Source organism: Sitophilus oryzae, unplaced genomic scaffold (assembly GCF_002938485.1).
Source record: "Sitophilus oryzae breed Bouriz unplaced genomic scaffold, Soryzae_2.0 scaffold_1660_pilon_pilon, whole genome shotgun sequence".
Lineage (NCBI taxonomy): Eukaryota > Metazoa > Arthropoda > Insecta > Coleoptera > Curculionidae > Sitophilus > Sitophilus oryzae.
Window position 1 is genome coordinate 1,220,482 of NW_022146348.1, and position 26,150 is coordinate 1,246,631.

The window sequence follows — 26,150 nt, forward strand, 5'->3', positions numbered from 1 at the left end:
AAATCCTAAAAATCAAAACGCGTTTCTATGGTTATTATTAATTTTGATTAATGTCATATTTTTTGCTATTGTCAAGGTATCACATTTTCCGTTAACTATATCACCCTTTCCGTAGCGTTTAACTAAATAAATTTAGTGGTTCTTTAACATTTTATAACAGCGACAAATACCGTATGATGGAATAAAAACGGCGTCCAGTTGGCTTGGAAATGACGATCGATGACATTTCCCATATAAATTTACATATAAAATAACAGCGATCTTCATTTCATAGCCATCGCTGACGCCGTTTTTATTCGATCATACGGTATAACGTTAATTGAAATTCTATCAAAGAATGAAAACGAAATTATATTGCCATAGAAACGCGTTTTGATTTTTAAGACTTCACCCAATTTTAAATTCATCCACATTTTCATGTTTTTTTTTTAATTTCTTCCAAAACGGTATAGAAATTTGGAAAAGTGTAACGTTTTTAGTTCGTTGCATGTCTTTTTTATATATAATATATGATGTCTGGCCTATCATAACCGGATTCCCTCTCGTTCAGGCCGGATAGTTTATTTGACGCGCTTGGCGTAATTTTTACGTTCTCTAGTCAGCAACCCTGCTATCGTTTCACTCAGTGTTGCCAGGTCTAGTGAAATTTCACTAGATCTAGTGATTTTTTTATAATTTAGTGATTTAGTGAAAACTTTTATTAAAATGCCATATTCTAGTGATTTTTTCGAATTTTATTATTTTTAATATTTTGATCTTATAATTTATTTATTTTAAATTAATCCTAAATGGGAAATATTCCCTTAACATGAAAAGTAGTAAACACCACTATGCAATATCGATTGTGTATTATCTCCCCATAGCGGTGACAGTAGTAGTTGATACCAGTAGCAGGTATCCTAAGATCGGAAAGTTTCATATCACGTTATATCATAATATTACGATTTATATCATAATACGATAATATAATAACCCAGCAAAATGTTACATAATCATAACAACATATATCTTTAATCATACATACCTAATTTGTCTGTACGCCAGGCACCAAAGAATATGTGATGTTTTTTGTTTTAGTTTACTTAAGTTTAAATATCTACAAAGCTGTTTCTGTTGACTTGTGATTTAAATGGTTAAAATAAAACAAAAATATGCATATAATACTACTTATATAGCTAAACAGGGTGTTTCAAAAAACATGTGCCACCTCTCGTGGGGAGGTTCCTCTCGTAAAAATAAAATTTAGGTTGTTATATCAGCGTAGGAACGATTCTGCTTTGTTTCGCAGCTACATGGTTTAAAGTCATTTTTTTTCTTGATAAAATTTGATAAGCGCCAATTTCAATGTCGATTTAATATTGAAATATGATTTAGATCTTAGGTTTCATTACATTACGTCTTGTAATGGTATTACTTTCATAGATATTATTATTGCACTATTTTAACAGATGAATAACCAAAAATAGATTCTAGAATCTACGGGTTGCAACATCTTCGATTTAACATCATATAAATCAAATTAATTAAAGTAATCATATCAAATTAATTAAATTAATGCTACATTTCATATATTCTCTTAAACTTTACATGTCTTGTATTTTATCATAGTTGTTTTCATAGATATTTAGTACAACTCTTCACACCACTTTCTTTGACATATAACCACTATATATTTACTAGAACTCTACAATGTCATGTACCAGCAAAGAACATCATGAATAAATATAGTCATTAGTTTTAAGTAATATACAACTGTGTTTTCTTTCTCTGTACATGCCTGGCGCCCAATATCTATATTTTTTTGTTTATTGTTATTGATTAGTTTTCTCTCTAGTGAAATACCTTATCCACGACTGCTCTCCGATGAAAAGCTGCCGTTCGCAGTGGTAATGTTTTATAAAAAACGTTACAAAAGTATAAACTGTATTAACCATTTCAGAAAAAGCAAAAATGCTTATAAAGTAAGTATGCATTTTTCTCAAAATGTCAATAGTAAAAAAATCAGTTGTAAAGACAATCCGGGGACATACTGTATATTAAAAATTGATATTTTATTGAGTAACTGTCGGTTTTTTAAAAATAAAACAAGATTTCTCTTTCGCCTTTTGCACTAGTAGGCGTTTGTCATTAAAAGTGACATATATTACTGTAATAAAAATTATGCATGAGTTGCCAATATCTTAATTAACTTCACAATGACATTTTTATGTCACGAATTAATAAATATGATTTATTATGTTGATACTTCAGAAAATTATTATTGCAAAATGGATATACATTCCTATATTTTTTTTATCAAATTGTAAAATTTGATAAAACTACATTAATTTTATAAAAAAGAGTGTTCCATTTAAAAAAGTGGAAAAAAAATAAAAACTAGTTTTCACACACCATACAGGGTGTTCCTTAATGACATGCTAATATTTAAGGGGGTGTTTCATAGACATATATTCTAAGAAAAAAACTTCATATGAATGTATGTCCTAAACACCTTAATTTTTGAGATACAGGGTGGTAAATTTTTCTAAAAAAAACTTTTTTTTATAATAACTCCGATGTTATTATAGATATCTTCATGAAATTTGGTACACGTTTTCTATGCATCAAAATGCCTATTTTGAGTATTTTTTTTAATTTTTTTTTTAAGTAACCACCTTAAAATACGAATGCTAAGATGCTACATATTTACAATAATGCTCTATGGTATAGAAGCTGCCACTCTAACAAAACAAATGCTTAAAAAGATAGATGCCTTCGAGATGTGGCTTTACAGAAGGGTACTCCGGATATCATACGTTGACAGAATTACCAATGAAGAAGTCTTACGAAGAGTCTAAAAGATCTAGAATTGTCCCAAGAGGTGAAAATCAGAAAACTCCAATATATGGGCCACGTAATGAGAGGTACAAGATACAAGCTTCTACAACTAATTATCCAGGGTAAAATAATAGGGAAGAGAAGCATAGGAAGAAGACGGATGTCGTGGCTTCGAAATCTCAGAGAATGGTTCAACTGTACATCAAACGACCTGTTCAGGGCAGCAGTCAACAAAATAAAATTAGTCATGATGGTCGCCAACCTTCGCGAGAAGTCGGCACCTTAAGAAGAAGAAGAAGTTCCCGTTAATAATTATTAACATAATACGACTAATTCGATAGTAAATTAAAACTAACTAATTCGAATTATCTTTTTCGATATAATCGAGATAAAAATTAGTAGTATTTTATATTATATCTGTGGTAACCGAATTACAAATGAACATAAAACATAACCTCTTATGGACGAATACGAATATTAGTAATTAGTATAGTACTATTAGTAGTATTCTTTCGTTCTGAACGAACTGAAAATTTTCACTTAAACTGATTTATAAAGGGAATCGACAAAGAAAGGAACGATCCGATATAGAAAAATCCAGAAATCATTGTTATTTCCTATACCACGTAGGAATAAATCAGTTTAAGTGAAAATTTTCATTTCGTTCAGAACGAAAGAATACTACTATTATTTGGTTCATTTCCATCTCACCCAAATTTCACCGAACACTAAAATTAATTTTCTTCTTTTATCTAAATAATTATTGATTGCAACTGATAAAATAAAAAGAAATACGAACCGCACGTAAATAAGGACATACCTACTTATATCGTTTTAGAAGAAGCTTTTATTTTAGATATGAGCTTTTCAATAGGAATTGAAACAATCATAAACTCGGCACTTTTAAATTTAAAACTTTAAATTATGGTTTAATTTATTAAACACAGGCTTCGGCACAGTTAATAGAATACATTGAATAAAGAATATTTTTTTTGTTTTTTATTCAGTGATAGAATATAGGTATGGCAATAATAATGGGTTCAAATTTGTTTAAAATAGCCCCTAGACGAGCAGTAGCTGGGACGAATTTATTTTTAGGTTAAATTTATAATACTACTAAATAATTCGAATTATTAATTCGATTGTGAAATATGAATTATTACTAATTATTCGATGGTGAAAATAATTCGATTACTTCTTCTTTGCCTACCCCATCTCACTACGTCCTGTATTCCACATTGTTGTCTGATATTTGTGTTTCTAATTCTGTCTCTTCTAGTCTTTCCCATTATGGTTCTTATGTCCTTCATTTCAGCGACTCTTATCATGATTTGGTTTAGTCTCAGATATCCTGATATGGCCGATGCTCTGTTTATCTGTCTTCTCAGATCTTTCTCTGGATCATGGTAGTGCGACATATCTATTCCTATAGGTATCTGAACTGTGCTACTTGCTCAATAATTTTGTTTTCTACTACCAGTTTGCATCTTACCGGCTCTTTAGAGAAAGTTAAGCATTTAGTTTTTTTGTGTGGAGATAATCCTAAGAAATTAGAAACATATAAAACTTTTAATTTGAGGAAAAATCGATTTAGTACCAAAAGTGACTTATTACAGGGTGTAAGACACGTCATAGTACCGTCACACGCTAGCTGAAATAATTAGTCTTGACAATTATACCGGAAATAATTAGTTTTTTACGCTTTGGTTAGCGACATTCTTGGTAAAAGCGATATAATGACGATAGAAACGATCAAAAAAGTTTGTTACGTACCGGATGGGCTATTAAAGTTTTACAAACAATACAATATATCACAGCCCTTAAGACTATTTTATAACCCTATTAGTTTTAAATTATATGTTTTTTTGTTGTTATTTTACACTTTCTTATGATGATTTCTATTTTCTAATTGTTTTCAGCCTGTATCCTTGTTCCTTGTTTATTGTATAAGGTGTCTCACTAAGAATAGCTCACGGCTGTATCTCGGAAAATATTAGCCGTAGGGTCTGCGGAGAAAAATATTTATTACTAAAGAAAAAAGGCCGCTAGAAAAAAAAAGGGCGCAACTGTTATAAAACTCAGAAAATCGAATTTTTACAAAATTTGACCTACCTAGATAATGGTACTATATACATCAGCTTCATAATCTTCAATAGCATTTGGATTTTCCCCTATCTGCTAAAATAAAGTGGTGGGAGAAGGTTAGATCTGTTTTTATTTGAATGTTAATAACTCCGAACTGGATGACCGGAATCCAACCAACGAGGGACCGTAGAAAAGAGCGTTTTAAGAGCGCTTAACATATAAACAATAATAATATGGATTTGACAGTACACGCTAGGGGCCGCTATCTTGCAATTTAATAAACATTGTGGGTTTTTATACAAATTTAAATGCAAGAGTATGTGTAATTTTCGCTGGTGGTAGTAAAGATGAATAAAAGCTTAAAAAGTCGGCGAATATCGCGTTTTGATACTTTTTTTCAGACGAAGATCAAAAATATAGTAAATACGAAAAAATAAGCCCTTAACTACCTTATTTTTATAATACGGACGGTAGCAGTAGCCCTGTAAACGAATGTCGATTTTGACACCAGCCATCTTGATTGCGATTTTATTAAAAATCGCTTTTAATTCAAAATCTGAGCTAGACAGGTATCTTCTTCTTAAGGTGCCGTGCAGATTCCTGCGTAGGCGTTCATCTTTTTCTTCCTCATCAGATGGTTCTGTTAACTGCCGCGACTTGGAGTGCTTGGAAGTCCTCTATGCCTGTCCAATGACGAATATTTCTCAGCCAGGATAGCTTCCTTCGTCCTATCCCCCTTTTGCCCCCCTCTATTTTACCCTGGAGAATCAGACGCTGAAAGTGATAGCGTTCTCCACGTAGTATATGTCCCAAATAGGCTATTTTCCTCTTCTTGATGATTTCGAAGAGTTCACGTTGTTCCAGACCAGCTCTTCTGAGAATGTCTTCATTCCTAACACGGTCGACCCAGGGCACTCTTAGCATTCGTCGTAGGGTCCACATTTCGAAGGCTTCAATTCGGTTTGTTGTTGCTACCTTCAGTGTCCATGCTTCCACACCATATAACAAAACGGACCAGACATAGCACTTCACCATTCTGTATTTAAGGCCGAAGTTCAAATTCCTATCTGTGAGAAATCTTCGCAGTCTCAGAAAAGTAGATCTTGCTTGTTCGATCCTGCATTTGATCTCCTGATCCGGATCCCACGTTTCGTTAACCATGCATCCCAAATATTTAAATTGTGCGACCTGCTTGATGACCTCTCCATTTAAGTAAATTCTGGTGTTCGGAATATTGTTTCTGCTAACAGCCATAAATTTAGTTTTTGTAGTATTTATGTTTAAACCCAGTCTTTGACTTTCACTGTTAACCTTATTTAGAAGGATTTGGAGATCAATTGCATTGTCTGCCAATATCACTGTGTCATCCGCATATTGGATATTATTAATTGGAATACAATTTATTTTCAAACCAATGGGACTATCGGAGATTGACTCAGTGAATGCTCTTTCCACATATAAATTGAACAACATTGGAGATAGAATACACCCTTGCCTTACCCCTTTTTTTATTTCAAAATCTTCTATTACTCCCACGCTATGTATACGAATTTCAGCTTTTTGGTTCGAATACAAATTACTGATGAGCCTTATATCTTTTCCATCAAGTCCCAAGTCTCTGAGGTATGATATAAGGAGGTTATGTTTAACGTTATCGAACGCCTTTTCATAGTCTATAAAGCACATGAAGACATCTTTTCTCTGATCTTGGCAATTCTGTACTAAAGTTTGAAGACTGAATATATAGATATAGACAGGTATAGGAAGCCCTAATATAGTGTGAAAGAGCATTTGATCTGCTTCGATCTATTTAAAAAAAATACAGGGTGTTGCGCCACCCTCTATATCTTTTTTCGGCAGGCCTTACGGCTAATAGTTTTCGAGATACAGCCGAGAACTATTCTTAGTGGGACACCTTGTACATATTTTTTCCATTATACCCAAGATAAGATTTATAGTTATTTATACTTTCTATTATTTCTATTTTACATTCAAATGTTGTGGAAATGTATTTTATAATATATTACAGTTTATGGTATGGTATAGGAGAAATCATTCTCTTAAATAATAATTGTCCTTAACAATATTCTACTTTTTTTGGTATTTTCTTTTTGTACGTAATTATTTATGCGATTCATTATGTTGGATTTCAAATTTTTACGGTTCTTGACATCGTCAAACGTTACGCTTGGCGATGTCATTTTCATAACGAAGCTTATCCTGTCATTTAAATCTTCTTTGAAGGTCACAAACATGATATTTTTATTATTGTCCTTCTTGGAACATCGTTATTTTTACTAACGAATTATTTAATTCTAAATATAATAAAAACATGAGGTACTTTGCGGTTTGAGGATTAATGATGTCCATGTTCATAGAATCTCAATAACCAGTTAACTGACATTTGAGATGGTAAGAGTTTGGATGGGCGATTCTGACAAATTCGCCATGTTGTTGTTCAAATGCAAAATATGATGTGAAATATAGTGGTAGTGATAGTATTTAGTGGATTGAGGTTTGTTTGTGAGTATCCCGAAATTCGATCATATGGCCAAGCTGTCAAGCGTCAAAATAGTACATCCTATCTTTCCCCATTTTAATTAGATTCTATGAAATATAATCTGAGGTTAAGATACTACACTCACCGGCACAAAAAAACGGACACATTAAAATTTTCATGTATTAAAGTTTTATACAGGGTTGTTCACCACATACGACACGGAGTATTGTAGCTAAACAAAAAATGAGATTTTTACAAATTGTAAGTTTGGGGTTCGTTGAAGGACTATTAGAGCTACAATTTAAAAATATTTTTACAAGATACAGAGTGTCCCAAATAAATAAAAAATATCAAATTTTTTTTTTAAATGGAACACCCTGTATATTATTACATTTTTAGTTTCTACGATTAAAATAAAGGTAAATTTGATTAAGGTTTATTATACTTAAACCTTACCGTTTTTGAAATATTTTCAATTTTGTGAAATTGCAGTAAAAATTTTAAAGCTTCATTTCTCCAAGGGTATCAATGTTTTTAATACTAAATATTTAATGAAGTTTATTTATTGATCAGTTATTGTGTTGCAATAATAAAAATAATACTACCTTATACAGAGTGTCTAAAAATTTATTTTAAATAATTATTAGCTTCAAACGGCAATAACTTCTTCAATTTAAATGGAATGCCCTGTATATTTTAGGAGAATCAGATGCACAATTAAATTGTCTATCAAATTGTATTATACCATTTTTTGCCTATCCCTTCAAGTTTTCGTAGAAAATGCATTTCCTTATAATTTAGACCTCCATTTATCAATATATCATCAATAAAACCATCTCAACCAGAGTAAACGTCTATTGACTATTATAATATTCTATTATAATATGAATTGTGTCTATTATAATATGAATTTTCAATGGCAGTAACATTACAAAAAACAATAAACACTATTTTATAAGCGTGTTGATGTAGGTTTGCCAACCATCCTCTATTCCAGAGGACAGTTCTCTTTTTGATCTCACTGTCCTCTTTTCTCTTACGTATTGAAAAAGTCCTCTTTTTTACATAATAAATTTTACATACCAAACTCAAAATCTAAAAAAGGTTTGGCTATCGTCACAATGCGTTAAAAAATTGTTAATCTGTGTCTTTCGTTTTGTTACTCCCACTCATTTGAACAGAAAAGAAAACGAAGAAATACCGTATGATCGAAAAAAAAACGGCGTCCAGTTGGCTGGGAAATGACGATTCATGACATTTTCCATATAAATTTATATGTAAAATGACAGCGATCTTCATTTCATAGCCATCGCTGACGCCGTTTTTTTTTTCGATCATACGGTATTTATGTACAAGAAATATTTATACTGTTCCACTGTTCTGAACGTAAATAAAAGAGAAATAATAATATAGAAACTGCCCTCATACCTAGGTTTATAGTTTAATACATTCAAAACATGCCACATTTATATCGTTCAAAACTGAAGAGTTTTTTGTTAGTTTAACGGGTCTCCACCCGTAGGTACGAAATCCCTTGTTGCGGAATCGACGCTAAAGTTGAAGGTTTGGTGCCAATATCTTTAGAAATTATATATATTAGAATCTGTATAAATTGTTCTATGAATTATTCTATTTATTGTTTTGTTTGCCCTTTTGCGAGCTAAGATATTCGCCCATGCACGGTCGAAAATGGTTAGTACACTCAACAAGGCCCTTATTCTCACAAACCACAAACATCGGCACGAAGGAACAGTAAACGATTTTAACTAGATTACTTTTAAACTGACATTATTTACAGCATAAATAGATTCCATTAAATGCATACACATGTTATATATTGTCTTTGTCAGATCAAATAAATAAGGAAAAGCTTTAATAACAGAATTACAACAAGAAAACAAAATAATATGATTTAGTTAACATTAGTTAAATAATGAGAAAACTTTTACTTTACCTTTAATAACATTCTTTGTCACAAAACTCAAGAACCAAAATAATATCAGTGCGTCTCGAATGGTAGTCTAGAAGCTATTCTCTAACAACTATCACCTCTGTTCGTCGCCTGATTTCCCTCTCCCTAGTTTGTGAATAATATTTTAAAAATCATTAATTTTGTTTATGTATACAAAGTGTGTTAAAAATGAATGTTTTGAATTTAAAGAAATATGTCTATTTTTCAATAGGCGGTTCATCTCAAAGTTTTGAGTATAAATATTTTTAAGAAAGTAAGAAAGTTCATCAATCGCATACCGTTGACAAAATTTTTGGTAAATTCTAGATATTAGGTTTCAAAAAATATTTCACCTGTGCCTCTCTTTTACTCTCTCGGCCCCTATTTTTTTATTTTGAAAGTTGGCAACCCTATGTTGATGAGAACCCAAAATCAATGCTAAAATTGCTGTAAATCGTTACTGTCTTATTCAAAGGCGAATATCTCAAACAAAAATAAAGCTATCGAGATCAATCAAAAAACAAACTATCGAGAAGAGACTAGATGATAAAATAATTTTTAAATTCCTTGCTTTGTTAATATATTCCACAGGGCGTTTCAAACTTTCATCAACATATCAACATTTTGTTTTCCCTCGTGTAATTGACAGACGAAAACATCATTTTTAATTTAGAGAGTAGTTAGTCAAATAATTTAGCTACAAAAAACTTTAAAATACATAAAAATTTTAAGGAGTCCGTGTATTATTCTTAGTTGAAATTGTAAACATAACGATCTTTTTTTAGCTCAATAAAATCCTTATATTATGAACAATAAGAAATAATTTGAACATGCGACCGGCGCGCGGCGCGGCGCTGTCAAACATTAACCTGCGCCAATACTCTAAACTTTGTGGGAATATTTCACAATACTTTGAGATAATATTTTACTATACTTTGCATACACAAATGCTGTACTAATCCACATGTCAATCTGTACGAATTGTTGAGACAGTTTACTTTATAAGTAAACAATAGAGTTCAAGACCTCTGTACAAGAAGCAGGTGTCCTTCGTGGAATAACGAAAACAAATAATGTTCCTAATGAGTTCGTTCCGTTAAGTTTGTTTGAGAACATACAGTATAATGTGCTATTGTTTTATATTTTTTCACCTGCAGTCACGGGATTACCGCATTTGGACTAATTTGGAGTGATGATTTTAACCTGTTACTATTATAGTATGTGCATTTATTACTATTATTAATAATTAGTATTTAGTATGTGCATTTATTACTATTATTAATAATTAGTATGTGCATTTTCTATATTTCAGTTTCATGCCGGAATAGAAGTTAAAAATATTTTATCTAATTTCCTAAAACTAAATCTTAAATAATTGAAAACGATTTATTTTAGGTATAGGAACATGTATAAATCAATAAGTAAGGAATTAAAAATTGACGAAATAAAAAAAGTGGGGTTCCATTTGAAAAAAAAAAACGATTTATATGATAATTTTTAATCCCTCAATTGATTGATAGCTACAGACAATATTATATGAAGTTCCGGTATGCAGCCGGAAGTTCACAGCAACTGATGTGCAAAAAATCTCCGATCTAGATATTGTAGTTCTCTAGGGACTTCTGATGCACGCTCAGCCTGGAACACCCTGTATAAGTTCATTTTCATCAATTTTCATTCTTTGATAGACTGTTATTGATAGAATTTTAATTAGCGTCCTTATTTATTTATTTTAAAATAATTTTTTTTATTTTATTTTAATTATCGTCTTTAGTAGTATAATATGACGTTAATATTTTTTGCTGTCTTGAAATGTTAAAAAAGCACAAAATTTATTTGGTTCAATACTACGAAGTGGGTGATAATAGTTATCGAAAAATGTGTTACTCTAACAACAGCAAAAATATAGCGTTAATTAAAATTAATAATAAACATCTATCAATGAATGAAATCGAAATTATATTAGTATAGAAACGCGCTTCGATTTTTAGAACTTTTAGAAAAAATTCTACCATATTTTCATGTTTTTTTTTAATTTTCTCTAAAACGGTATGGACATTTGGAAAAGTATACCGGGTGCTTCTCAAAAGTGGCTCACTCCTATAACTTCTTTATTTTTTTTTTCAGATAAAAAAACGAGATTTGGTATGTTAGTATATGACATAAATTAGGATTGACTGACATATTCATTTGTTTTCTGTCACTTCCTGTTTCGCAGGAAATGACTACAACTTTCGATTTTTAAATGGCACCCCCGGTATTTTTTTACTTCATTCGATAGAAAATGACATTCTGAATAGAATGACTTATCATATGTCAATTCTTGACATTTTTGTTTAAAACAAAATTGAATTTTAAATTTCAATCTAGAGTTAAAAACACTAATTTTTAATGAAGGAGCCTTGGAAAAATAGATTTGATCGTCTAATGATATTCGTGTAAAAGATGCCCAAATCGTATTTTTAATCACATCTCAATTTTTTTAAATGGAACGAGGGTGGCTCATTAGTATATTTGGAAAAAGCATTTTTTACGAATAATTTGATACCACACACTTGGTATTTCGAGTCAAATTATCGTTATGAACCGCATAATTTCAAATAAACCATATGAGAAGTAAAAAAATTCCGAGGGTACCATTTAAAAATCAAAAGTTGTAGTTATTTCAGGAAGTGACAGAAAACAATTGAATACGCCAATCAATTCTAATTTATGTCATATATTAACATACCAAATCTCAATTTTTTATCTGAAAAAATAAAAAAGTTATAGGAGGTGAGCCACTTATGAGACGCACCCAGTACATACTGTATGTCTATAAAGTTATTATATTGTTAAAGTAAGAACTGGCTCCAAAGATTTCTCAAAACCTCTCATCTGCAAGAACTAGCCTTAGAGAAAATCGCATTCGTCAGTGGTTCATAGAAGTAGCGGCCTCTTAGAGGAGTCAAACTATCTTCGTATAATTGATGACCCTGGTCGCGTATTTAATTGCGACGAAACGGCTTTTTTCCTCAGTCCCAAAGTTTTAGTTAGAACAGAGGACAGGACACAAAGTTTTAGTTAGAACAGAGGACAGGACACAAAGTTTTAGTTAGAAAGGATGATAGAACAGTTTACTCATTTGTAAGTAATAATAAGAAGGAGTGTCTAACGACTTTAGTAACTTGTAGTGTCTCCGGTCAAACTTTACCACCAATGATCGGTTTTAATTACAAAAGAGTTCCCAAATCAGTTGCCGAAAAAGTACCAGAACATTGGGGTATAGGAAAGTCAGAAAATGGATGGATGACCGGTGTGACATTTTTTGAGTACATCGCAAATATATTTTATCCTTGGCTAGTCGCCCAAAAAGTTCAGTTTCCCGTTATTTTGTTTTTGGACGGACATACATCCCATCTAACGATGGCCGTCAGTGAGTTTTGCAGTAAGAATAATATTGTTCTTATAGCTCTTTGCCCAAACGCAACACATATTCTACAACCATTGGACGTAACAGTTTTTCGACCATTAAAACTTGATTGGAAAAAGAGCGTGCACCGATGGAGAAAAGAAAATGAAAGTCAAAAGATTACCAAAGACCCTTTCGCGCCTATTTTGGAAACAACTCTTCAATCGGGGATATTTGTCAAAAAATGACAAATATCCCTGATATACCGTAGTTAAAAATGACCATAAAGACTGAATAGGTACTTAATATTAGTATTTAGTTAATAATATAGTTACGGATCTTATTTGTGCCGAAAATTAGAACATTAATTTATTTTAGTATGCCGATATAATTAGCCAAATTAATAATTAGAATGTGGGATCTTCCGGGATTCTATTTACTAAATTAATTTAAATGGTGCTTCTGGTACGCAAGGTGCTTAAGGTGCCGATAATTGGTACGTTTACCTTATGTATTAGATTTGCCTATCAGTAAATTTAATGTGCAAGATTAGATTGTTTAGAGTAATATTAATTCCCACTTATACTGCTTAGTGAAAGCACCATCTACAAATTGGAATATCTCTAAACAGTGGTTAAAGAATGATTTGTAAAATTTGCATGCACTATAATACTACAATGATTATTTGCTGTCTTACCAATCCCAGTACATTATTTACATAATCCGTCAAAAATTGCCAGGTTTTAATATAGGAAGATAAAAATGTTATCGCTTTCTTGTAATTTACTTGTATTTTTTTGGCCAATATTTGTATTCTACAGATGTTAATACAATAGCTATAATTTGTTCCACTTTTACTAATCTTTAATTTACCTTTTCTTCTATTCTGATTGAAGAGAAGTTGAATTTTCAATTTAGTTGTGCCACCGTAAATCAACATTTAATCTAAATAAAATATCTTGAGCTCAAGCATTTGTTATAAATAATTTGTAATTTAAAAAGTGATTTACAACTGACTTATACACTTTTATTATTTTCAGGTAAATAACATTTATTTTCAATGGAATTATTACAAGTTATGAGAAATGTAGGTACACATGTAAGTATACTTAAAGAGATCTTACAATATTTTATTATTTTTCATTGTAAGGGCTGAAACAAAGAATATATTACAGTGTTTGGTGTAAATGGTATTAATTATTAATTTATTATGTGTTTAGAAGTTTGAAAAGTACTATTATTGGATTATTGATAAAAAGGTTTGTATCATTAATTCATGTCCAATGATAAAAAAATAATTTTGACATGTGCCTTATGGTGAACCGTCATGGACAAATTACATACTTTAAAGATGTGAAATATGGGATTAGATATCTTATTGGAGAAATTTGATAAGTCATTGATTTTTTGAATCACCTATTTTTTTGGGATTTCTCAATATCAACAGGGTCTAGCAATAGTGCGTCGGGCGCCTATAATCTGATCTGTAGCGCCTATAATAAAAAGGTTAGGAATTTTGTTTAAGTGCACATCTAAAGTATGTATTAGGATGTATTTCAGAAAAATATTTTAACATTTACTAGGATGGCTCAAAAAAGCGTGATTGAAGATCGGGATGATTTTTTTAAATGGATGATTTTTTTAACACTTTGTATGATATTCCATTTTGGGTTCCTTTTGGTCATTTTACATAATCCTAAGATATCATTAAATATGTTTTAATAGTTTTAAAGATATTAATAAATAATTAAAAAAAATATTTTTTTCAGCTTTTAAAAAAATTATTAAAAATACAAGAAGTGTCCTGAAATCAAAACTATTTTATCAAAACTATTACATTTTCATTTTGTTTTTTTTCTAATGGCAAAAAAATGAGGAGTCTTTTCAAGAAAAGATTCATCTTTTGTTATAAATGGAAAATTGGCAACACGCACTTTTATCTTAGTCATTGAACACAAAATTAAATAGTTTATGCAACTTTTATCGATTTAAATAAACATTCCTGGGCCTTTTCTGGTTTGAAAAATACAAATTATGTAATAAAATTTTACTGCTGATCACGTGTGATAGCAATCAAAAGCCATTTCTTTGTTTCCACAGGTACCACATCCGTTTTCGGTATATGTATATCCATTTAACAATGCACTTGGCAATGCGAAGATGTAAACCAGCAACGTGTTATTTCACTGGTTTCCTTTTAATTTGCATAAGTTGCATGCCGTGAGGTTTACAATGGGTATTATTTAGGATCTTTTGATCTGTCTTCGTAAAATTAAAATTATTATATTCTCTTAGTGTATATCTTTCTCTTCTTTTGTAATTCATGTATCACGAAAGAAATATTATTTTTAGTAGGTACAAATAATGTGCATTGGAGGAAATAAAGATCAGTTTTAGTAAAGGGTTTAATCATCTGCTGACAATGTTTCTTGCTAACATGGTAAGCGAAACGTACATCTTGAGTTCAGAATTGTGTTTAGATGTATTATGTAGAGACGAGTAGGTCCGGATGGGATACTGAGATGAGCCTCCTATTTAAAAATAGATATATTTCTTTAATTTCAAAAACATTCCGTTTTAAGGCACTCTGTATACATAAATAAAATTATTGATTTTTAAAATATTATTCGCAAACTAGGGAGACGGAAATCAGGCGGCGAACAGAGATGATATAGTTGTTGAATAATGCTTTTAGACTACTATTCGAGACGTATTGATGTTATTTTGGTTCTTAAGTTTTGTGTCAAAGAATGTTATTAAAGGTAAAGTAAATGTTTTCTCATTATTTAACCAAGTTATAGCTTAGTTGTCTGTTGTAATATTCTATGCTGAAGATTTTCCTTATTTATTTCATATGATATAACAATATACCGGGTGTGTCTCAAAAGTGGTTCACCCCTATAACTTTTTTATTTTTCAGTTAAAAAAAAACGAGATTAGGTATGTACTGTTTGACCAGCGGATCTGTAGCTACGGAAGGAATGCGAGAAAAAAAAATCGATATTGCCACGTTTATCTATAAAATTGCAAAATTGCCAGACATGAACTATAAATTTAATATATTTTTATTATATATAATGTGTTTAGCATATATTCTGACGTATATTACTAAGGAATTTTAACGTACGCATGCGCCGGACACTTACAAAGATCCGCGAACAGGTCTGACTGTCAGCTAACAATCGAGATTTTTTGTTTAACAACGTACTTCTTGGTTGGAAACCAATCAAAAATTCCTATTATGAACGTTTTACATCATTGCAACATGATTATCTGTTGGAAATATGTTTCGCCGCGCATGAGCCAAACCTATGATTGGCGAGTACGTCACAGGATTTGAGTACGTCACGGATTTTGCCACGCGGTTGCCATGCTTTTACGCCTTTCCTATTCGCTTGCTTTATCCCCAACTTCACGGTCTCTTCTGAAAAGAGTAGGAATATTGAATACTATTGAAATATCCAGTGGCGGTGTCATTTTTTTGATCATTATTACTTTATTTCATTATTTTATACCGGTTATCCTAAACTTTATTCCTATATTTTTAGTATATTTGATAGTTAAGTTGTGTTTTATTGTTTTGTTATCTTGTTATAATGTTTTTCGTTCGTAGTTTTTAATTATTAATATCAAGTTTGATCGTATATTTGTGTTTTAAAACGAATAAATTTGTTAAGGGTAAGACGCTACATAGTCAGACAAGAGAAATAATAGCTAATTTATATAGGTAAGTTAATAATAACGTGGATGAAATCTCATTTGGTGTATTTCCTTGTGTTCATAATAGGGTTTGCGATGAAGAAGCTACAGAGAGTTCGCTTGAGTTGCCGCTTAAACGTAAACTTGAGCGGATATTTCTTTATACCGGAGTTAGCGTATCGGCTATAAAAAAATTCACACAGAAGATAAAAAAAAGGCTGAAAACTAACCCCGATAAAATGATATCCTCTCTGGAAAGAAACGACCACGTGAGACTGCTGTCGAAAAGCTCAACGACTTTTTCGAAGTGGTCAGGAATTTGATAAATAGATTTTATCTCGAATTCAAACTCGTCCCCACAATTAGAAAGCTTTTGCAAAAATTGCAGGAAGAATCGAATTTTCCTTTTGCAGGGAAACGCTTAGGGGGTTATTAAAATCAAATGAATTTTTTTGGCGTAAATGTTAAAATAACAGATAAATATTAATGGAGCGGCCCATTATATTGCAGAGAGAGATATAAATATATATACGCGAAATTCGAAAATATAGCCAAGTATTATCTATTTGGATGTAACATATGGGTAGACAATGACCTAACCTTTAAAAACTGCTGGCGGAGCGATACCATATCTGGTGTAATAGGCAATATCAGATCTACTGATGAGTAAAATTATGTTTTGTTTGCGCTTCCAAAGTTAACTATTTTCAAGATTTTTTTTTGCTGGAAATAGTTATATCTAAAATTATGTATTATAGAAAAAAATATAGTTAGTACAGATATATAAATAAATATACCTCAAGACTCAGTCTTGATCATCTGCTGATGGCAGACATGGTTAGCGAAACGTGCGTCCAGTGTAAAATTAAAAGTGTTTTGGTGTATTGTACTGATTTAGTGTTTTATTTTGCTGTGTAACACCAAAGGTTCCAACCCCCAGCTGTAATTATTTCTTCTATTATATTAACAACACAATAATAAAATGATTCAAAATATTTAAGGGAGCTTTAATAAAAGCTTTTAGTGTTTATCTGCTAACTCAACAGTAACGATTCAAACAGCATAAAGTTTTTTGAAAAAAATTATTAATCTGAGTATTATATTTATGATACACATTAAATAAATAAATAAAATAAATAAATAAATAAATGCCTTTATTGTCAAAAAATTTTTCAATTTGTGGACAAAGGTAAACTAACAAACAAAGTAAAAAAAACAAGGTACACAAACAAACAAACAAAAGATAATACAAAACATTATACAAATAATATTGTCAGTCTTATTGTTAAAATAAACATATATAAATGTTTACAATGTCAAAGAACAAAAAAAATTAAAATAATATTCAAAAATATTTAGCCAATTTATAGCAAAATATCAATGACCTCTAAATAAATTAATTTCGATGTCATTCGTAAATATAGCAATAGCAAACATTAGACCAGTGTTTTCAAGATCAAATTCGATTTTCAATTCAAATATAATTCATTTACGGCGTAGAAAGCCTTGTCTAGTAAATAAGAGTTCAATGATAAAAATGATGTTATGGATTTGATTTCAAATGGCAGGTGATTGTGCATTTTTTTCGAGTTGTATAATATTGAACTTTTAACTAACTCTGAGCGTGGGGTAGGTAGATAAAGATCTTGCTCCGCGTTCCTGAGTGGATAAGTGTGAGATGGCCTTTCTTGAGAAGCTGGTACATGTTTACGTATTAGGCAAACGGATTCAAATATAAATAAGGAAGGAAGAGTCAATATTTTTAATTCTCTAAAAAAGCCCCGGCAATGAGTTCTGCTGTTTAGTCCCAGTGAATATCGAACAGCTCTCTTCTGGAGCTTGAAAATGCGGTCAAATTGAGCCGCACAACACGTACCCCAGAATGGAAGGGCATACCTGAGGTGCGACTCAAAAAGTGCATAATAAACAGTTCTAGCCACTGACAAGTTAAGCTCCTTAGAAACAGACCTTAATGCAAAACAGGCAGAGCTCAATTTTTTCGACAAAGCTTCGATATGTATGTCCCATTTCAGAGAATTGTCCACAACAAGCCCTAAGAATTTTACGGATTTTACGACGTCAATGGTGGTGTTGTCAAGTACAAAAGGCTGCAACGAGTTTTTATACGACAAAGCCTTAGTTTTAGAAATGTTGAGACTCAGGAGGTTCGAATCGCACCAAGATTTAATGGTGATTAAGTCATTTGATATAATCCTATGAAGTGCCGCGATGTCCTTGTTGCTCCAAGTGAAGCTAGTGTCGTCCGCAAAAAGACATATTTTGCCACTGATGTTTATGTTAGCAATGTCGTTAATAAAAAGAAGAAACAAAACAGGGCCTAGTACTGAGCCTTGTGGTACTCCACATTCTATTGGCTTTCTAGAAGACAACGTGGTATCCACCCTCACAAGTTGACTTCTGTTGCTCAGATACGACTTAAACTATCCGAGAGATGATCCCCTGAACCCATAGTGCTGCAGTTTATTAATTAAGATCTTATGATTAACAATCGAACGCCTTAGAAAAATCACAGAAAATTGTTGCTGTAGAATGATGGTTGTTTAGGCTGGAGTAAACTTTATTAAGGAGGGAAAACATAGCGTCATTTGTGGACTTGTTGCTTAGAAATCCAAATTGATATTCAGTAAGTATTTCGTACTTAAACAGAAAAGATACCAGCCTTCTTTTAACCAACCTTTCTATGATCTTAGATAGCGTTGGAAGGAGTGCAATTGGGCGATAGTTAGAAGCTTCATCTTTGTCTCCTCCTTTGTGCAGAGGAATGATTATTGCCGTCTTAAGACATTTTGGAAAAACACCATTTTGGAACGACATGTTTATTAAAGTTGTTAGGTGATTCAGAGTGCTTTCTGGCAGATTCGAAAACATTTTTAAAGTTAGCCCGTCGGTCCCAGAAGAGGATTTATTTTTGATGGTATTAATTGTACTCCGAAGCTCTTCAAGAACTACGGGCGAAAAAAAGAAACTGTGTAAGTTTACATTATCATTAGAGAGATAAGAAAGTGGATCATGAGGAGGACATATGGTATTAGTTAAGTTTTTCGCTACATTTACAAAGTAATCGTTAAGGTTCTCAGGCGAGGTAGAGATATTGCTAGACGAAGAAAAGCTTTGTTTCTCAACTCATTCACAATAGACCATGTTTCCTTAGCAACATTACCAGAATTGACTATTCTCCTATTATAATAAAGGTCCTTAGCGGCTCTTATAGTCTTATGATAAATTTTTCTGTATAGTTTTACGTAATTATGGAAGAAGAGACTGTCTGAGAATTTTTTTAAGTGAGATAATGAACGCATGTTTTTAGAAGATATGCGTAGACCTTTAGTGGTCCAAGGTTTATTATGCTTATTTTTGATAGGCCTAAGAGGAAAGGATTTGAACGCTAGACTGGTTAATGATTTTACGAAAATAGAAAATTCGGTGTCGACATCATAAGAGCTAGTATCCCAGTTGGTTGTTTTACATAAGTGGCTGAACTTTTGAGCATCCTTTTCTGAAAAAATACGGCATAATTTACGAGGGGCATTTTGATTTTGGACTTTATCGAAAATTCAGTTAAAACTGCTTCATGATCAGAGAGACCCGAGCTAAAGACGTTGCAGGCGATGGAGTTAGGATCAAAAGATGACACAACATAGTCTATAGTACTAGAACTGGTATTGGATATTCTGGTAGGTGAGCCTACATGCATGGCCATTCCAAAAGAATCAAAAATGGACTGATTATTTTCATATAACACCGTACGCCCATGCCTATTTTATGAATGAAATTGGGCGTGTTTTGTTTACAACTGCGTTCCCCTGCCGATACCCCGTAGCTACAGATCCGTTGGTCACACTATAAGTATATGGCATAAATTAGGATTGATTGGCGTATTCAATTGTTTTCAGTCACTTCTTGTTTCACCGGAAATGACTACAACTTTTGATTTTTAAATGGCACTCTGGGTATTTTTTTCACTTTGTTATAGAAAATAACACTCTGAATAGAATTACATATCATATGTCAACTTTTGACATTTTTGCATATGGTTTACTAGCGTGTACCCGCGACTTCGTTCGCGTCGAATTAATCATTTGTAATGGTGATGATAAAGCAAAGCAAGAATTCCCATTAACATACAAACTGGATAAAATTTTCTTGAGAACATGAGAAAAAAAAAACAATATGGCGATTTGGCGGTTTGAGCAGGATCATGAAAAAATGATTAATGTATATCCGTTTATTAATGCCTGATTAATGTATTATATAACTTGATAATATTTGAGGGGTAGTTTCATCTCGTTGGAATTTGACTTTCGAAAAATCCGTTTGTCAAAAATAAGCTTTTTACGTCAAGCAGTTTAAGCAGAATCGTGGTTAATCAATTACCCAACTTTTTGGAAACACCTGTATGATTTTTTTAAAAATTTCAAAATATGTAAAATGTAATATGTAATATGTAATATGTATGTTTTTTTTTCTAAAGCCTGTCATTTTTGACATATGACACAAACATTATGTTTTTTTAAATGGAAATCCTAGTTGGCCATTACTTCATAAAAAGCGCCATTCTTTAAGCTTTTCAGCGATATAGGTATAATATGTTTTCTTTCGAACAATTACAAGTTATAGCCAATTCTTTTCTTTCTTGGCTAATTCCCATACCAATATTCGTAATTCGTAAGCACTCAATTTAGAATAAAATAATCTAAGAATGAAATGATTCTTTTATAAACCTGCATTAAATCAAATTAAAATAGGTATGTCACTTTTTTTTTACATATTAATTAACAACAATTAGCATTATCATAAATTATAAATAATGTACCAACATATCGAAATAATAATTTCTTTGTTAATACGGTTTAGAATTCTTAAAATAACAGGCAAAAATATTCCACAATTTACAATAAAATAAAAGTTTCGTTTAAATTTCTTAATCAGCTGATCATTATTAAAGTTCGCAGAAACCCGGGGCTATATTATTACATTACTCTGAGGAAAATAACGAAAATAATCGATATTTTTGACTCCGCCAAAGGTTCACGATTTGTCCTCCAGTTGGCACCACATTTTGTCTAGTCGGTTGAACAACTTTAAGAACATATAAACAAAGCTTGTATCGTAAATATCTATTAAAAGTAATACGTTGTATGTAATTATATATCGAGAAACTATGGTTACGCTCGTCGAATTTGACTCTTTATAGGTCTATTCGTTTTCCTGTTATTATCGATTCTGAATCGTCCTAGAACTGTCCAGAGCATGCGCAAATGAAATAATGTCTTCATATTTCCTTCTGCGCATACGCATCACAATTCTAGGACGATTCAGAATCGGTAATAACAGGAAAACGAAAAAAGCTTATGTCAGTTTAATATAGGACATTAATAATATATTTTCGTACTTTCGTGCTTAATAAGTTTTTATATTGTCAGTCACGTCGCAAAAATTAATACTTTTATAACGTTTGAAAAAAAACATATTTTCTTTTTAGGGTTTTTCAAATAAGTCCAAAATATCCGAGTTATTTTACTTTGAAAATTAAAAATTATATATTATTTTCTTAAATTTTGAGAACCATTGTTTTTTTTCTGGGTTTAAGATATTACATAGAATTTAAATAAAAATTAAAAGAAAATAAGTTTTCCTTTGAAAAATATCTACCAAACTCATAAAAAAATTGTCAAAGAAACCTCATAGACCGGTTTCTGGGTTCGAAATGTACCACCCCTAAAAATATTTGCACTTATTTAAGACTCGCCCTGTATAATGCCTAAATATTTTTTCAATATATGGAAGGCGTGTTTTATAAAAAAAAACCTTGATATTTACAGAATAGAAAAAAATATCTGTACAACAATTAACTATTGATATGCCTTTAGATGCAGATATTTCTTAAATAACTTTTCAAAGTGCATTTACATATAAAAATAATGCACGAAGGTGTATGTAAAGTGAGCGAAGGTACACTAAATCAATTATGTCAGATTGTTTTATTGGCTGTCTGGATTATTTATCGCGTGCATTATGAACCAACTCCTTAAATGGCGATCCAAAAATCGATTAAACATGAAGGTGAAAACAAACTCGTTCCTATGCGAAGTATCTACTATCTAGATATCATTTTGAAATCGTGATTCAGATGTAATGTGAGAACTTCACTCTTCGTTATTTTCGTAATGTACTGTATGTGTTTAAATGCGAGAGAATTGCGTGTAGCTTGTCATTAATGCTGTTTAACACATTGATCGTTTGATTACTTTTGTATAATTGTCAGGGCCGGACTTAACGAAGTTGCCGCCCCAGGCCAAAAAAAACTTAACTCCTCTTAACATTTTTCTTTAATTAAAAAAATTACGGATATAAAAAACATTTATTTGAATACAGGACTAACAACAGAATAGAACAGATCAACACAGAACATAAAGTAAATATTAAAATATTCATATAAAATGACAACAAACGAACAACAAAACTATATAAGGTTTGCGTATATGCCTATAAAGGTTTCCTACGTACTTTTTTGTTCGCAAAATTATCAATTACTTTATCGTAATTGATAGTTTTTAAAACGGTCGGACTCAATATGTAAAACTGCCAAATGATTTAGACGTTCTGTTTCCATAGTATAAGGACCGTAAATAAGTTTGAATACGTTTCAATGCAGAAAACGAGCGTTCAGCAGAACAGTTAGTAATAAAAGTACATATGAAGATTCTTAATGCTATGAAAGTATTTGGAAACAGATCTTGAGCGTTTTTTTCTTCATAAATTACTTTAAGAAGCTCTCTAGCAGATGGTTTTGCTGACTTAATGCATTTTATAAATTCACGAAAATGTATTAATTCATTACGCATTGACTCATCCAAATCATTTGGATAACAGGTTATTAAATGTCTGGACTTATCGGTAATGTCGTCTATACTTAAAGTAGATAAATCACTAAAGAAACCAAATTTTCTTGAAAAATCATTTTAGGCACTTTTCCTGTAGGAAATTTCAAGGATTAATTTATCAATAATAACATTAAATACATTTATCGTCCCTAGCGTTAAATAGAGTTTCATTATCACTGGTTTCATCAAATTCTGCCGCCACAGTTGGCCTAGGCCTAAGTCCGGCACTGATAATTGTAGTTATGCGCTACTTAGTCTTTATAAAGTCATTATCTAAGATTATCTTATTTTTTTATGGATAACGGGATTATTATAGGTACCATACGACAGGGTTGGCATGATTTAAATCAAGTGATTTTTTTAATTTTAATCATGTGATTTAAATAAATAAAAAATTATTGAAACTTTATAATAAGCAAAATAAAACACTAAATCACCACAATACACCAAAACACTTTTACTTTTACACTGGACGCGCGTTTTGCTAACCATGTTAGCATCATCAGCAAATGATTATAAACTAAAATACAATCTACAATTGGATCGTTTATATACTCGCTCAGTGGGCACAGAGTGGGCGTGGCAAGATCTAGCCAACCGAGTCAGAACCCACCGAGCGTAACAGTAGATTTCCGCCACTAGAGTAGTAGTACAGAATATCTAGCTACGCATCATCATCAGAATATCATCATCATCAGAACATCATCTCAGAATTGGACCGTTGTCTCTGTTCATACTATCTTTACCTTTATTAATTCTGATGCTTTCATATGCATCTAATTGCCTGTAATTTGAGACTTGTTTAATTAATTTCAAGTTATTAAGATCTATACAATGTTCTTTATCAACAATATGTTCGGTAACGCAAGATTTATCCGGTCTACCATGTCTTATCTGAGCCAAATGTTCTTTAAATCTAGTTAATATTGATCTTCTAGTTTGCCGAACATATTTCTGATTACAATCTTTACAAGAAATTTCATAAATACCCGACCGTTCCAGTAGAGGTGTTTTATCCTTTGGATTACCTACTAATTGTTGTAATTACTGGAGAGATAGGTTAGATATATAGAGATAGATAGGGAGAGGCATATGTTCTTATAACATTCTGTAGAATAACCAATAATAGTTAAATTAAAATTCTCTATCTATAACATCTAAGCACGACGCACAATAGCTATTTTTATATTATGTTTTCTTTTGCGTTATCATTATTCTAGATCTTTACATCGAATGTTTAATTACATATTGCAAAATACATAATGGCTTAGAAGCGTACTACCTAAGTTTAATTCGGCATACATACGGGCCACAGTGTAGTAAGAAATTCAAGGATAAAAGCGATTTACTTCCTTTCAAACAGGAAAAGGCATAGTAGCAGGTCAATGACAAGATTTTTAACTACAAAGATGGTCTTAAAAGAATTTGCATAGCTAGGTACCGCTCGTTGTTTCAGAAGAGTTTAATTACAGTATTTTACTGTTATCTTGCGATTGTGAGAAAAAAATATCTGTTGAGTTTGTCTGTTGAATACAAAATATAAGGCCAACGATTGTCTATATTTTGAATTTTTCGACATTTAAATTATTCAAAACTACTGAATTGGTGAATATTAAGTGGGCATTCTTACATCATGCGAAAATTGGATTTTGTATTTAATTTTCTTTTCAGTTAATAATTTAATAGGTGCTAATTAATGTTTAGTAGTGCCATTTGATTTTTCGTTTTTTTTTATTTCTGATATAAAGATCGCTAAGTAGTATAGTATTTTATAGGCTCAGTTATGGCAAAAATAAATTTATAGTGGGAGTTGAAAATTAGACAAATCTATACTAATGTATAAAATCTGACTGACTCACTGATTAATCACGATCCTGCTCAAACCACTCAACGTAAGAAGCTCAATTTTGGCATACAGGTTGATTCTAGGGTGTAGAGGTTCGATAAGAAGGGATTTTTCGAAATTCCAGTTCCAAGGGGGTGAAATCACCCCTCAAATATTACAATATTTTTTATTTAAAAAACGGTCAATTTTCCGAAAAAATGCTTAAACACGTATATTTTATTTTGTTTTTACATATTTTAAGATTTTTTAAAAATGTATACAGGGTGTTTCGAAAAATCTGGTCATTGATTAATATCACGATCCTGCTTAAAGCGCTTGACGTAAAAAGCTGATTTTTGGAAAACGGATTGACTTTAGGGTGTAGAAGTTCGATAAGAAGGGATTTTTCGAAACTCGAATTCTAAGGGGGTGAAACCACCCCTCAAATATTAGAATATTTTTTATTTAAAAACCGTGAGTTTTTCGGAAAAACTCTTAAGCACGTATAGTTTATTTTGTTGTTTTACATATTCTAAGATTTTTTAAAAAATTGTACAGGGTGTTTCATAAAATATGTCCATATGATCACGATTCAGCTTAAACTGCTTGACGTTTAAAGCTGATTTTTGGCGAACGGATTGACTGTGGGGTGTAGAGGTTCGATAAGGAAGGGTTTCTCGGGTCTCAAATTCCAAGAGGGTGAAAACGCCCCTCAAATATTACAATATTTGTTATTTAAAAAACGGTTAGTCTTTCGGGAAAACGCTTGGACACGCATAATTTATTTTGTTTTTTTACATATTTTGAAATTTTTTAAAAAATCATACAAGGTGTTTCAAAAAGTTGGGTAATTGATTAACCACGATTCGGCTTAAACTGCTTGACGCACCTAAAAAGCTTATTTTTGGCAAACGGATTTTTTGAAAGTCAAATTCCAACGAGATGAAATTACCTTTCAAATATTAAAGTTATATAAT

General features: G+C 31.5%; 1 protein-coding gene across 2 annotated transcripts in view; it reads left to right on the forward strand.

Annotated features, from left to right (window-relative positions):
* Positions 1–26,150, forward strand: part of LOC115880900 — a 149,754-nt gene that overhangs the window by 46,598 nt on the left and 77,006 nt on the right. The window contains exon 1 of one of the 2 annotated variants that reach the window (XM_030898227.1): positions 13,795–13,843. The exons of the other annotated variant lie outside the window; for it this stretch is intronic. Within the exon in view, the coding sequence (XP_030754087.1) occupies positions 13,805–13,843 (39 nt within the window). The 5' untranslated portion in view covers positions 13,795–13,804. Of the gene's footprint in view, positions 1–13,794; positions 13,844–26,150 lie in introns of those variants that run through there. 2 annotated transcript variants of the gene reach the window in all.